Source organism: Candoia aspera, chromosome 3, assembly GCF_035149785.1.
Source record: "Candoia aspera isolate rCanAsp1 chromosome 3, rCanAsp1.hap2, whole genome shotgun sequence".
NCBI lineage: Eukaryota > Metazoa > Chordata > Lepidosauria > Squamata > Boidae > Candoia > Candoia aspera.
Window position 1 is genome coordinate 103,001,993 of NC_086155.1, and position 15,921 is coordinate 103,017,913.

General features: G+C 40.7%; 1 protein-coding gene across 1 annotated transcript in view; it reads right to left on the reverse strand.

The window, feature by feature from the left end:
- Positions 1-1,734: 1,734 nt before the first annotated feature.
- CACNA1E (calcium voltage-gated channel subunit alpha1 E) overlaps positions 1,735-15,921 on the reverse strand; it is a 260,398-nt gene continuing 246,211 nt past the window's right edge. Inside the window, exons 46-48 of the mRNA XM_063298452.1 lie at positions 14,518-14,698; positions 3,185-3,372; positions 1,735-2,435 (exon numbers count right to left, since the gene is read on the reverse strand). Coding sequence (XP_063154522.1) covers positions 1,896-2,435; positions 3,185-3,372; positions 14,518-14,698 — 909 coding nt within the window. The 3' untranslated portion in view covers positions 1,735-1,895. The remainder of the gene's footprint in view (positions 2,436-3,184; positions 3,373-14,517; positions 14,699-15,921) is intronic.

Sequence of the window (15,921 nt, forward strand, 5' to 3'; positions counted from 1 at the left end):
TGGCCTTGTTTTGCTTCTTCCTAAGGAGTTAAACCGCTGAGCTGCTGATCGGAAGGTCGGCGGTTCGAAACCGCGCGGCGGGGTGAGCTCCCATTGCTAGTCCCAGCTCCTGCTCACCTAGCAGTTCGAAAACATGCAAATGTGAGTAGATCAATAGGTACCGCTTTGGCGGGAAGGTAACAGCGTTCCGGGTCATCATGCTGGCCACATGACCCGGAAATGTCTACGGACAACGCCAGCTCTAAGGCTTAGAAACGGAGATGAGCACCGCCCCCTAGAGTCGGACACGACTGGACTTTATGTCAAGGGAAACCTTTACCCATTACCTAAGGAGGGTAATGCTCAGCTTCTTTGGGGAGACTGACTTGCTGCTATTGGAGTAAAATGGCTCTTTGGGTAACCAATTAAAATGGCAGTTATTTTCAGTTATCTGTAAAAGATGAGCTCATGTATCCACCTGCTACCTTACTGGGCCTCCTGTCTTCCAGGCTGAGGAATGAGAAAGCCTGCTAAAATAAACGAGATGCTGATCAGAGAAAAGGGAGGGGGGAATCACCCCTATCCTAGGCTGAGTACTTTAATGGATGGAAAAGTTACCATCTTAGCTACTGCGTTTGTTGGACCTCCCTACCCAATTTGGTTTGGATGATTTTGACTACAGTTCTCATTGCCCTTTTTCACTGGCCATGTTATGGAGTGGATGGGAGTTTGATCCCAAAACATCTGGAGGGCCTCAAGATAAAAAAAAAGCAGCAGCAAATTTAGAAACTTTCCCACCAGATCACTAGCAGTCCTTTTCGTAAGCCAGCTCAACTGCTCTGAAACACAAACGTTCATTGGTGGCATGTTCCCCCCTCTCTTTTTCCTACCAAATTAAAAATGGTTTTAAAAGCTCATTTAAGGAGCAAAGAAGCACCAGTGTTCTCCATAAAGCCCTTACTGTTAGGCTGGGAGATGCCAGCATTATAGTACAGCATGCTTTTTGGGAGGAGGTCTCAGGTAAGTATTTGGAGAATTTGAATAAAAATACTTCCTACCTCTGAGGTCAGACAACGTATAGCCTTGATGCTGGCCTATACCACTTTATTAAGATAAATCTCTCCACACACACGCTTTCCACTCTTTCTAAACTCAGAATATGTGTCCAAGAATGATGGGCTAAGTACATTTAGGACCACAACAATTCTCTCCTTTACCGTGTTGACAGTGGCACTTTATGCCTCAGATTGGTTTCGTTAAACCAAATGTTTTTCTCACTCTTGCCCAGACCATCTTCCCTTCCTTTCACTCTATCCTCTTTCTAAATTCTGTTCCAAGATTAGTAGTTTGGCTTGTTTTTGAAAAATGGACCAACTTCCCTAAAGTACTGCAAAAGGGCCCAGTGCTGGGATTGTACCCTGAAACAGCTCTGCGTAGATCCAGCAATGAATCCACTGGCCCTACTGGTCAATCTGTAGGATGGATCACAAAGAGAGATAAGGCCTTATCTCAAGCACTGATCTCTCACATGCTCCCACCCAGAACCACCATCTTGAGGTTTTTCTTTCAGGGGGGGGCAGGTAGAAAATGATGCTTTAAAAACCCTTAGTATTTAGCTTATTTTTTGCCCCGCTTTTCCAGTAAATTCTACCTCTCTTTCCTCTTGGCTTTTGGGGGATATAGTGTCAAGTGGCTTTGTGATGAAGGTTGCTGTTGCCATGTTTCACTGTCACTTAACAGGCCAGTGCACTTTTCTGTGCAATTAAAAGAAAAGAAGGGAGGCAAAGAAGCTGTGAGTTGACTTTGTTTTGCACAAAGGCTCTGTTTTTCCTGCATTTGATTTCCATTTCATTTCATTTCATTTCAAATGTGGCAATCAGCATGCATCAGAGGGGACAGGGGAGAGGACGCAGCCTCTAGCACTTGTCATCTTCTTCCGTATCACTTAGTACTTCGATGCCTGCCCCATATATCATGCTTTGAGACGCCCCTCTTCTCCTCCTCCGGTAATGCCCATTGGGCATCTGCCAGCCATGCCTAGAGCGAGGGCCTGATGCAATTGTGTTGGAGCGGCCAAGGCTAGTGGCCACAGCAGCCTCAAAAGTGAGTGTCTCCTCCTCGCCACAGTCTGAAGCATGGGAGTCATCCTGGAGCATCAGGTAAGGCTCTGAGATGTAGCGCTGGGGAGTGGAGAGAAGGCTCTGCTTTCCCTGTAGGGAGCTGGAAGACTCAGTCAAGCAGGTATTGTTTGTCTCCAGAGTCCCAGAAAGCAGAGGGGAGCCCCCCTCGCTATCGTCAGGTGGTGGGGAGGTGTCACCACAGTGCTGCATCATAGCAGCGTAGGAGATGAGGGGTCGTGGCTTTGGTGGCACTGGAGGGAGTTGACGCCGGCTTCGCCTTGGTGTGCTGGTGTCGGACAGAGAAGGGATGGAGCTCTCGCTCAAGGAGCCTGTGCCCTGCAGAAAAGGGAAAAGCGGGATTCAGAGTTCTGGGATGGCTTGGCAGACACCAGGCCCTGCCTCCAACTGAGGAGTCTGCTGGGAGGGGCAGGAAAGGCAGGGAATACTTTTGTCTCTGGTGGCCAAAAGAACTGAAGAAGTCCACCCTTCTTAAAGCTGCCAAGGTCGAGAAACACTGCCTTAGGGAGACCCTCATGGAGCCTACAGGTTGCCCACCCTGGTCAAAACAACGCATTACAGAGACAGCCCCTGAGACTGTGGGCCAATGGACGGATCCTTGTCTGCTCTCTGTATCCCTGTAATACGCTCCTGGCTTGTTTTAGCCTTTGGGCACACGTGTCTTCAATTTAATTTCTGACAGGATCTTACCCCGTGTTAATTCGGTGAAAACCAATTAGTTTGTCAAAGGCTGCTTTGTGCATTTCACTTCCCCCTCTAGTATGGCCATGCAAAACAGAGTGGAGGTTTCCATTTATGTTCAACATAAATCCAAAATGTTAATCAAAACAGAAGAACCCTTTTTAAATTGTACATTGTGATTGATCTTAATTATAGTCTGAAGCCTGTTCTAATGAGCCATAACTAAGACTAAGGTATCTTGTATTGAACATTATAGTTAGCCGAAAATGGAAGCAAACATTTTTGAAAGGTTCCTTGTGGCATACTAGGAAAGGAGAGTGGATGCTCCAAACATTTCAACAAAGTTTCCAGATACTCCTTTTAATTTTTGCCAGTTTCACACTCACCTGTCTGTTGGGAGTTTGTGACCTGCCTTCACTGGGGGACCTGGAATGATGTCGCTCTGGAGAATCAACATCTGCTTGTGGACTTCTTTCCTCTGAGTTGCAACGGGAGATATCTGGAGAGAGAAGGTGCCTTCGTTCCTTGGATCGGCCTCGTTCTCTGCCTCCTGACCGATGTGTATCAGATCGGCCTATTTATAAAAATGGCAGGATTACATGAAAATTTCACACATTGTATTGTTTGAGCAGTCTGAATGCCTTCTGTGTTCTTCTGAATAATGTTTGACATGAGAAACATTTTTCTCTTCCATAACTAACCTCCCATCAAATCAAAAGCTTCCACAATCATTTAACTTTATTTTCCACCCCTTTATTGTTTATATGGCCTTTTTCATTGTCATTAGAGCTAACACTAACTTTCACTGTAGAATATTTATGACCTAAAAAGTATGTACATCAGCCTAAGGCCTTCTACTTTTCCATTTGTTTTGCATCAGCCTACAGCCATTGTTCCTATTACAATACCACTGTTTGTCATAGAACTTTCATTGCTCTTTCAGTCTAAGTAGCCGGGGTGATATATTTGAAGAATAACAGGCTAGGTCTTGGGAGACTCAGGTTCAAGTTCCTACTAAGCCACGGAGTTTCCTACGGGACTGCTATTTTCTCTCAGGTTGCTGGAAAGATAAGATGTTTGTGGGGAGAATGACATAGGTTGTCCTGGGTTGCTTAAGTAAAAGTAGGGATGTAAATGTAACATATAACTAAACTCCTGTGATCCTGGCAAATTAAATCTTCTTTGGTGTTATCTTCAGATAGCACTAGTCCAACACTGTTAAATCCTTGCCTTAATTTCTCCAACACCCTCACTGCTAGAACAGTGGCTGTATATATTGTTGCAGCTCAGGCCTTCTCACACATGCAAAGAAATGCAGTAATGTCCACAGTTCTTCATACAGCCATTTTAGCTGTCCATTTCTTTTATGAGCAGATTGACACTTGGACTACCAAGCTGTCTTGAGGCATATTCCAGACTTTTGTGCAATCATTTCATCTTACCTCCTTTCTTTCCAGGTTCTGAATTGCCAGTTATTTCTTACTGAGTTCCTAACCCATTTGTAGAAAAATCTGTCCCATTTTATGTAAAAGCTGAATTCACCGATTATAAAAGCAGGATTCATAGAATTAAAACTACACGTCCTTAAAGCCAATCTTCTGAAGGCATCTAGTTGAGGTCACCTTGTTTTGATTACTTAACAACTTAATTTACCTTACAGATGGTTTATTCAGGAAAAAAAAGTATTGTGGAAAGGAATTGTCTCACCCTGATCAGATGATCTCATCACAAGGCACCAAATCAACTGCAATAAACTAAGTCCCATCTTTATACAACAAGGCAGGAATTGTTCAGTGTAGGAAGGAGGAATGAAGGGAATGGAGCAAGATTCCTTCTGCCAGCAGAAGATAAACCAGCTCAGCACTTTAAGTGTTTTTTAAATCAAGATTTAAAGGTTTAAAGTTTTCAGTATACCTAAAGAAAATCTGTTTGCAGAACAAAATGTTTCTTTTGATTTATGTCACAGTTTTTATCAGAACAAGCTGTAGGTGCTAAAAAATATACCCCTGGCACAAAAGTATGCATATTACTGCAAGTAGCACACCAACTTAGCCCAACCCTTCAACAGAAATGATGCTCAGTTTGAAGCCCAGATCAGAGTGGGATGGGAAACAGAGGCACACATATAATTACAATAAAAAAAAAAATTGTTAATGTGACTATAGGAAATAAAGAAGGAAAATCTTTCTCTCTTTAAAAAAGTGAAGACTCAGGAAAACCATACAGTGTTAATCTTGACTAAGAATGTTTCCATCAAAGTTTTTTCATGCAATAGCTCTGCCTCATTCATAACATTTTATGATGGGGTATATGCGTCCATATAACATTGTCTTGCAGTACTCATATGCTGTCCCATTGCTCCTGTCTTTTTCCTTCTACAAACATTCTGTTAAGAAGGAAAAGATGGAATGGCTTTTCACTGATGGCCCTGATTTTTTTTTTCCTGTGGAAGGATTCTAAATAATTAGAACAAGGATGCATAAGCGAGATATGATAAAATATATTAAATGAAAGGCAGATGAATCATTCAATCACTATTGATAAAGTGCTTGGCAAACTGTCTTTTACATGGATTGATTTCAAGAAAGACATTAATATAGCATTTGTAGAATGTCTACATTTTATAGACTAGATCCTTACACAATAGAGTATGGAAATAGTATTTGGAAGTAACACAGAGAATTCTGCAGCAGGATGTCTCAATTACGCATTTTAAAATAAAATCATTAACAATTTGGACAAAAGAATCAGGTTTGTTTGCCAAAAATCTGTAATTAATATAATTTTCTCCGAACTATTGACACTGGAATCAGAATTCAAAAGGATTTGTCTGCAAATAGCAGGACGTTGTTCATTAGTGACAAATTTGAAGTATCCACATACAGGAAATAAAAACCAAATACACATACACAAAACTAGGAGAATGAAGGGAAAGTCAGCTGGATTCCTAACTGTAGTACAGAGAAGGAACTGAGTTGGGAGGGATAATAGGAATACATTGAAAAACTGGCAGTAATATAAAGCATCAGCTTGTCATGTGTTAAGTAAATGTTGCAGGCAGTCAACTGTACAAATGTATTCTGGTCTACTTAGAGGGCAGTCAGACATCCTCCGCCGCAAAAAAAAAAAAAGTAAAAATAGGTATTAGCTAGTTCAAGGAGATATCCAGATTAAGTGTAAAATTTCCTCTGACTCCATCAACCAGTGCTAAAAAGTTGTGTGCTTAAAATGGGCACTTTAGCTTACAGATGTCCAATGTATTCAGTTCATATTATGGATTCATAAGTATTATGTTCCTTCATTGTTAAACTGGCTTCTTTCTATTAAAAGATTAAAATGTTATTAAGACATTAAACACTCAATTCACTATAGCCCCTAGGACATGGTAGGCAACTTGAAACTGTTGAGGTTTTCCTACTAACGATTAAGACTGCTATTGTACCTAATCATTTTGGCCGGGTGAAGAGGTTGTATTTGATTGTCTCCTTTCACGTGCTTCATGCAAATCGCCTGGGGGGAGGATCCTGCCCAGACTTGTTTCTTACTTCCTCTTTTTTCTCTCTGCCGATATGTAGCAAGCCAGGCTTGCTCTCAATGAGAGCTAAGTCCTTTAAATATGTTTTGCTTTTGTTTTGCTTTTTGTAAATAAATTATTTTTATAGAAATGCCTGGTGTGTGACTTTTCTGATCTCTCCTGGGCTAAAGGCTTTCCCAGCATTCTGCCAACAGGTTATGTGCCCAGTGAGCAACCCAGTAAAACCAAGAAAGATCAGCTCCACACCTCATGCACAATTTAAAGGCAGGGAGCAAAGACCTGTGAAGATTTTCTTTGGAGCCGCCTGGAGATTTTCCAGCAACTGCTGGTCTACAGGACAAAGAAGCTAGCTGAGGTGACTTGCAAAAGAAGGAAGAAGCCATGGCTACCTCCCAGCCCTCAGCGATTCCTCTGGAGCGCCTATCAGAGACCAACTATTTGAATTGGGCCCTGAAGATGGAGATGTATCTTCGCAGAGAGAATCTTTGGCTGCCAATTGGTGAGCAAACCCCACAAAATCCCAGTGCTGAATGGCTGAGACAGGATGAGCGGGCTAGAGCCACCATTATCTTGGGAGTTGAGGACAATCAGCTAGTCCACGTGCGAGGCATGCAGTCTGCAAAGCAACTTTGGGATGCTTTGAGAGACTTATATGTAAAGGCAACAGCAGGGAGTAAAGTTACTCTGACGAAAAAGCTGTACAGAGCCTACCTTGCAGAAGGAGATAGCCTTCCTGAGCACCTGCATTATATTCAGCAGCTGTTTGTTGAGTTGCAGGAGAGAGGAATAGAATTTACACCTCTCACAAAATCCTATATCCTCCTGTCCTCACTAAATGCAACGTGGGACACGCTGATTTGTACCCTGGAGGCTATGCCTGAAGCAGACCTCACCCCATCGTATGTTACACAGCGCTTACTCGCTGAATGGGAGAAGAGAGAGGAAAGACCCCCCCTCCATCTCTTCTGGAAAGCTGCAATACTAGAAAATGAGGGAAAAGAAGGGAAAGGAACCTGAGGCCACAGCGCTAGCAAGCCAGCGATGCTTCACTTGTGGTTCAGCTGGACATTTGCAAAGAGACTGTGCCATGAGACCCAAGACTAGAAAGACAGAGAAGAAGAACACAAGGGCAACACAGAAGAAGGCTCTTCAGACAACCCAAATTGCACAGGTTGCTGAGAAGGGTAATTCTGATGTATGGGTGTTAGATTCTGGGGCCAGTTGTCATTTATGTAATTGTAAAAGCTCTTTTGTGTCACTGTCTAAAACTGAAAGACAAAGTGTCTCTTTGGCTGATGGGTCTGTGACCAAAATTATGGGACAAGGTGACTTGTATTTATCCTGCTTAGGAGAAACTGTAAAAGGTGTGTTGTATGTGCCAAATTTACAATCAAACCTTTTATCTGTGGCACAATTGGCTGCAACAGGGTATATCATAACATTTAAGAAAAATGGTTGTGAGATACGAAAAAATGGGAAATTGTGTGCTACTGGTATGTTAAAAGACTCCTTGTACATTGTGCAAAATGCAAGGAAGCCAAGCTGCAAGGCTGCAGTTGGCAACACTCCATATCATCACCAATGTGTACACCTGATGCACAGGAGATTTGGTCATGCTAATTTCAAGTATATAGCACAAATGCCACAGCTGTGTGCTGACCTAAAGATAAAACCCTGTGATAAATACTTAGACTGTGTAGTTTGCAAAGAATGCAAAACACTAAAAGCTCCTGTGAGTAAGCACAGTGACAGAGTTACAACTAGACCTTTGGAAATTGTACACTCTGATATTATTGGTCCTTTTGCTCCAAGTCTTGGACAAGCAAGGTATGCAATGACCATCACTGATGATTTCTCAAGATACACATTTATCTACATCTTAAAACATAAAGATGAGGCATTTGAGAAATTTAAAAGTTTTGTGACATGGGCAAATGGAAAATTCCCTAGGCCTGTATCTGCACTCCAATGTGATAGAGGAGGAGAATACCTTTCTCACAAATTCAGAAGGTTCCTAGTGGAAAAAGGGATAGAACAAATTCTTTCTAACCCTTACACCCCTCAGCAAAATGGTGTTGCTGAAAGAAAGGGCAGAACCTTGCAAAATGCGATGGAATGCATGATTAAAGATTCACAATTATCTTTTAAGTACTGGGGAGAAGCTTTATCGACTGCTTGTTATGTATAGAACAGGTTGTATAACTCTGTGATTCAGGACACTCCATTCCATTTGTTTTATGGTGTGAAACCAAAGGTAAGCCATCTTAGAGTGTTTGGTAGCACTGGATGGGTTCACATTCCAAAACAGCAGAGAAGGAAAGGAGGCCCCACAACAAAGAAAGCCATCTTTGTTGGCTATGAACAAAGCCAGAGGAGCTACAGGTTCATAATGGGAGAGAAATTAATAATTAGCAAAAGTGCTTCTTTTGCTGAACAAAACTGGGGGAGATTAAATTCTAGCTCTCCAGTTGATCTGACCACCACAAGAGAACAGCAAGGACTTGCTGATGGTGATCTTTTGCCTGATGAGGACATTAAACCAGAAAAGCAAACTGAAGATCTGTCTGATGAGACAGATGCTTCTCAGGAAAGTGACAGGAGTCAAAATTTAAGCCCTGTATTACCTCGCAGATCTCAGAGAAGTAATAAAGGCGTTCCTCCATCACATTTTCAGGCTGAAACAGTAAAGGCTTTTCACATATTCACAGAACCTGAGTCTTTAGAACAAGTGAATGCTTTACCACCAGAGATTGCACAAAATTGGCATTCTGCCATGCAACAGGAATTAGCAACCTTGAAAGAAAATAAAACATGGAAACTGGTAAATCTACCTCCCAATGAACGCTGTCTGGGTTGTAGGTGGGTTTTCAAACTGAAAAGGGATGCTGATGGCAAAATCCAAAAATATAAAGCAAGGTTGGTTGCAAAAGGGTTCACTCAAAGGAAAGATTTAGACTTTGACAAGACTTTTGCACCAGTTACTAAAGGTGAATCAATTAGATTACTGTTAAAAGTTGCTGCACTAAAAGGAATGTCAGTTAACCACTATGACATTCAAACTGCATTTCTCTATGGAGATTTAGATCACAAATTATACATGCAGCAACCCCCTGGCTATGAAAAAGGGGAGAATCTAGTCTGTGAACTGAAGAAGTCAATCTATGGGTTAAAACAAGCTGCTAGATCCTGGAACCAAAAAGTAGATGAAAAACTGCAGAATTTTGGTTTTGAAAAAGGAAAAGCAGATCCCTGTGTATATATGAAGAAGGACAAGCAAGGCTGTATGTATCTGTGCATTTATGTTGATGATTTGCTGCTGTTCACATCAACAGAAAAACAAAGGCTTGATTTTGAAGCCTGCATGAAAAGCCATTTCATATTAAAAAGCCTTGGAGTTGTGATCAATTACCTAGGTTTGGAAGTACACAGAGACAAGGATGGTAGCTTTCTGTTAAACCAACGTAGTAAAATTCAAAAGCTCCTAGAGGATTTTAATATGCAAGACTGTAAACCAGTCTCTACTCCGATGATAATAGATTTTCAGAAAGATATAGGAGAAACTCAATTAACTGAGGCAGAGAACTATAGATCTGCAATTGGAAGTTTACTGTACATTGCAAATCATTCTCGCCCAGATATCTCAAATTCTGTGGCCATTTTAAGTAGACAGGTAGAGAAGCCTACATCTACTGGAAAAGCAGCATTGAAGAGGTTAATGAGGTATTTGCAAGGAACAAAGAATTATTGCCTGAAGCTAAATGCCTCTGGAACTGAGAAATTGCAGGCTTTTGCCGATTCTGACTGGGGAGCAGATGTCAGTGACAGAAAATCCACTTCTGGGATTTTAATTCAATTTGCTGGATCTAGCTTAGGCTGGCATTCTAGAAAACAAACACTTGTTGCTCTTTCCACTGCAGAAGCAGAGTTTTATTCTCTAACACAAACCTGTAATGAGGTTACATGGTTTAAACATTTGTTAAAAGACATAGGCATGGAAGTGAACCAGCCTATAACTGTTTATGAGGATATTCAAGCTTGCATTGCTATGGCAAAATCTGAAGCCTGCAGAAATAGAACAAAACATATCGATATTAGATATCAATATATCAAAGATATGATAAGCAAAGGAGAAATAATGTTAAAATATTGTGAATCAAAAGACATGATTGCTGATATTTTAACCAAACCTCTTCCTGTATCAAGACACACAGAGTTGTCAGAGAAGATTGGTTTGCATCTTAATCTGTAGTATAAAAAGGGGAGTGTTGAGGTTTTCCTACTAACGATTAAGACTGCTATTGTACCTAATCATTTTGGCCGGGTGAAGAGGTTGTATTTGATTGTCTCCTTTCACGTGCTTCATGCAAATCGCCTGGGGGGAGGATCCTGCCCAGACTTGTTTCTTACTTCCTCTTTTTTCTCTCTGCCGATATGTAGCAAGCCAGGCTTGCTCTCAATGAGAGCTAAGTCCTTTAAATATGTTTTGCTTTTGTTTTGCTTTTTGTAAATAAATTATTTTTATAGAAATGCCTGGTGTGTGACTTTTCTGATCTCTCCTGGGCTAAAGGCTTTCCCAGCATTCTGCCAACAGAAACCTCAGGGTTGCAGGTAGTTCTCAAATTCCTATTTTTGTGCCCCCTGAAGCCATTTTAGAACATATTGCCAGAAATTGGAGGCCAGGTTTCCTGCCATTTCAAGGTGGGAAACATATGACGTAAATATAGCATCAGGCTTAATATCAGTTATAAAGCAAGCAAAAATGCCAAACTTCCCCATAGAATTTCAAGCAAGCAAGCAAACAAAAATCAGGTCTATGCACTTTGCATTATTACCCCTTCCATTATGATTCTCAGCTACCTCTGGAATGTCAGATACCAAGCATCTCTAGGTTGCTCATGTCTGTCCAAGAACCAGGCCAGGTTCAGTTTTCCTGGATCTAACTAAAATAGACACTTTTCTCTGTCCACTATAATTTAAAGAACAAAATCAAGATGGACAATCCTCACTGAGTCAAAGTACAGCCAAGAACTACTGTGGAAAACATTACAAACAGTTGACTTCTAGAACAACATGATATAGGCTGGTGATTAGCACAGATGAATTTACTTCATGGTTTCAAGAAAATGCATGAACTGAAAAATAGTCTGTTCATAAAATATACCCTAAAACTATCTAAGGATATGAAAAGATATCAAAGGCCATAAAATAATAAAATTGCTTAGAAACTATACTAATGGAAACTTGTTTCTAGAGAGAAAAGCATTATATATCCGTAAGTGAAGGAATATGATTTATGGAGATACATTTCAAACAACTTGTTAAATTATTTTGTTAGACTGGACTAAAAAAAAAGAACTGCATAGGAGGGGAGAGAGAGAGGGAGAGGCTGGCTCTGTGTTGATCCTGCCACCTTTTCAGTCAATCACTTCTCCTAGGATAGAAGGACATCCTGGCAGACAGTGCTGTATTAATTCCACTTTGTCTATTTAAACAAACAAACAATATATATATATTTAGAGATCTATACCTCTAAATCTGTATTGTCTATTTCTAAATCTAATCTTGAAGAACATGGTACCAGTAGGGGAGGGGAGCTGTCCTGGAGGGGGCCCACTTGAGAAACACAAAATCCATCCCTGCCTGGCTACCAGCATGTATGCCCATCATGAAATTAAATTTCTACTGCATGTATTATTTATTACCTTTCTGTACAGTTCTTAGTAGTAAAATTTCTCATGTCACGCATACCTTCTTGCACAGCAAAATTGCACATAATGAAAAAAATGCAGCAAACAAATCAAAAGAAAACAAGTTGAATCATAGCTGCAAGCAAAATGCACCATGAATTGACTGTATCAACAGGACACAAGGGAACACACAAGGAAAACCCCACCACCACCCAAACTTAGTGGGCCAGCCAGCATCTCTGATTATTGCATTGTTAGATGTACCCTGAAGTCTCTACAAACAAAAGGGGAAAAAAACAAACAAATAAAACAAAACACCCCCCTTCCCCAAAATAATGCAGTGCACAGAGTGCAAAGTGATCAATGAATGACAATAGCCAATGCCAACTGACTAGAGTTACTCTTTGCTTTTCAAATTGCACTCATTCCACTACTGGAATTGCACTACTGTACTTAATTCCACTCTTGGAATTAAGTAACACACTAACTGAAAAAAAAACCCCAGAAAGGATCAAGAAGAAATTCATTCAAGGCTTACTGAGAGGTTTGCAGACTTTAGGTGTCCCAAAGTACATTTTTATAATGGGCAGTTTTGGAAAACAAAAAGCAAAAGGAGGCAAACCACATAGTAAAGCAAGCACAATAGCAGCACCTAAAATGGAAAAAGGGGTATCCCAAAAATTATTCACCTTCCTGAGAGCTCCTCCCACTGCAGATCACCAGTGCATCTGTTCATCCACACCTGTAGAGACTGCACTGCTATTCTACCCTTTGACTGCTTAGCCTATTTTCTGAGGTACAAGGAGAGGAGAGGAGAAACTGTGGGAAATCAGGGGAGAATTGCAACTTGATAATTGTGCCAACTGGATCCATGAACAAGGCAGGGAATGGCATTATAAAATTATCATCTAGAACTTTACCCTTTTCACAACCCACTTCTAAATGCTTGTCATTTAACCGTCTAGTCCTGGTCCCAGTCCTGAACCCTAATGAGAGCCAGATGCATATAAATGCATAGGAACCATCTCTCTCCCATTCGTGTTGGTTTGTTGCCCATTTCTCCAGTTGGAGTTTATTCTGAAAGCTCTGCAAAGCTTTGCATACAAAAGGACCCCAGTTCTATCCTTGACATTTCAAAGACTGGGGAAGTACTCCCCTCTACTCCCAATTCAAGCATTGAGTAAGATGGACCAGTGGGATGGCTAGCTTAAGGTTGCTCCCTGCATTCTTTTCTTGTATGAGTCATAAATTGCTAAGAACACTGATGGGCTATATGAATAAATAAAAAGGCAAAATATAAAAAGCAATCTGAGAGGCAACATGTGGCTGCTATAGAGTGACTAACATTTTTGTTAGAAACTACTCATTATGCTAATATGGATGAAAAACTTCCATTTATTAGTGATATTTCAAAGCTGAGAAATTCTGACACAATAGAAATCATTCCGGAAAACATTATCTTACCCTTCATATCTTAATTAACACAGTGTAGTTTCTATTAAAAAAATACTATAGAAAATAAATTCATGCTAATTGGTAGAGTTTATTGCCATGCTCTCTTTCTTGTGGGCCCAAAAATCTACAATATAACATCAAAATGTTATACAGAAACATAGAAAACAAAAGCTCTTTTCCTTCTAAAAACCTGCTTTTTGACCTCATCATGGAGCTTGGAGAAGATGATCAGGAGAAGATCAGCTGGAGAAATCAGGATTCCAAGTATTGCAATCCCTAGAAATGCTGCCAATTTATTTACTTTTTTTTTAACAAATTCATATTTACTCTGAGATTCTGATCAGAAAGGAATAATATGCATTCTGAGGATATTCTGATTCAGATTTTAGTTTAAAATTTTTGTATACAAGAATCAGTTTAGCTATAGAACCGGAAAGAATAAAACCTAAATCCCAAAGTTATTTTTATATATCAAATATCCTGCATTTCTGCTGCTGCCTGTTAATCTACATGACCTTTGTGACTCTGTTCAAATAAAGTTATTGTATTTAACTCCTACCAATTCAAATGGAACTTGAAAAAATTAGCTTTTAGATGAACAAGGGCTCAGTATCAATTGAAAAGCAATGTTATTTGTAAGATGACTAATATATTTTAAGTAGTATAGAACCATCACAGCTTTAACAGCTGATGATGATGATGAGTTTAAATAGATCCTTTTTTAAAGCTTAATGACTTAATGATCCATATAGCTGAAGAAGCAGTCTTTTTAGTGGCATATATTTTCCAAGGCTGTGCAGAGATCCAGACTCAAAAGGCAAGGTATGATTCACTGTCTGTGGCTGTGCATGTCATACCTGATGGAAACTCCTTAAAGCAGATGCATCTTCTCCTAGGCATATGTCCATATCTGGATCTGTGCACAGCCCTAGTGTTTTCAAACCTTTTTGGACTTTGTTGGAGAAAGATAATTATTCTGTGGCTTCAGAAGAGTCAACCTCACATCAAACACAGAGTCCCATCCCATCCCATCCTCATTTACCTGAGTCTGTGTTGAGACGGCGCGCAGACAGGTGCAGCGCAGAATGGTAGCTGCGACGACGAGACTTGTAGGTATTTTCACTGCTCCTCTCCATTGAGAACTCATCTAGCCAGGAGGAATTCGTCCGTTTGTCTCGGATTGTGGAAAATGAGCGTCTCATGGAGCCAGGATCTGTAACTACCTGGAAATGCATCCCAGGATGGAAGAAGGGTTAGAGATTGGCAAGCGCCTGCTGATTTCAGCAGGCGAATTTGGTAAGTATGCTTAATTTCACAGGGAGTTATCTAGTTTGGGTAAGTATAAAGACATTTTAATACCAGGGAGGTCTGGAGGAAATTCACCCCCAATTTGCAGGCAGATAACAACATTGTCATTATTTGTTTCAGCTAATATAAACCTACCTATTTTGTCTTGCCCTATGCCCTATGCCCTATTTGCAACTTTGTACTCATGTGAGTAATGAAGTAAATAGAAGTAGGACAAACTCAGTTTTATGGACAGATAATGAGCACTTCCACATGACCAGGCATTGAACTGTCCAAATCTTCTGAACTAAAGATTTGAAGTGAAATGATGCATGGTTGAACAGCCTGCTCTATTTCAGTGACCAGGATGCTATGAGAGTGGGCATATTTACTCCTTGTCAGCCTGTAGTGCTCACAGAGAACCAAAGGTCAATCAAAACTTGTCTTCCTTGGCCAAAGAGCACACAAAGGTTTCAGCCTATCAGGGTTCATCTACTGGACCGTAACTGAATGCATCATCCCATCCTCTGAGTTTTGTGCCAACTAGCCAATCTGTTTCCTCCTCAAAAACAAAAAAAGGTAGTATAATGAAAGCATTTGGCCTGCCCATCGAGGTGGCATACCTCCTGGTATGGCAGTTTTGTGTTGGGGCCCATTTTCCCAATTCTGCCCAGCTATCCCACCAGAGACCAAGAGCTTGGGCTGGGAAGATATTCCTTCTAATATTAATCTAGACTCTCCCATTCGACACAATGGAGTAAAGCACATCTGCTTCTGCAGCAATGGAAGTTCCTTGTTTGCCCCAAACTTTGCAACTGCAACAGGAGTAAGCCAGGATGCAAACATCACCAACTCTTAGGGAACTCAATTCACTTTGCAAGCCGATCTCAACGCACGTTAGTCATGCTCTTAGTGTCTCCTAATTCATTGCCTAGTTACTCAGATCTTCTCATCCCAGATCCAATGTCTAAACAGCAAGGATTGAGAATTCTGGCTGGAGAGCTTAGCCTACATAACTTTCAATTTGCTTGAAATGAGTTTGTTAGGTCAGGCATTAAATCAGCACAAGATTTTTGGTGTTAGGCTGAAGGAGAGAATCTGTCCATCTCAACTGAACTGAATGGATATAAGACAATCTTTTTCAAGTAATTGCAAAATA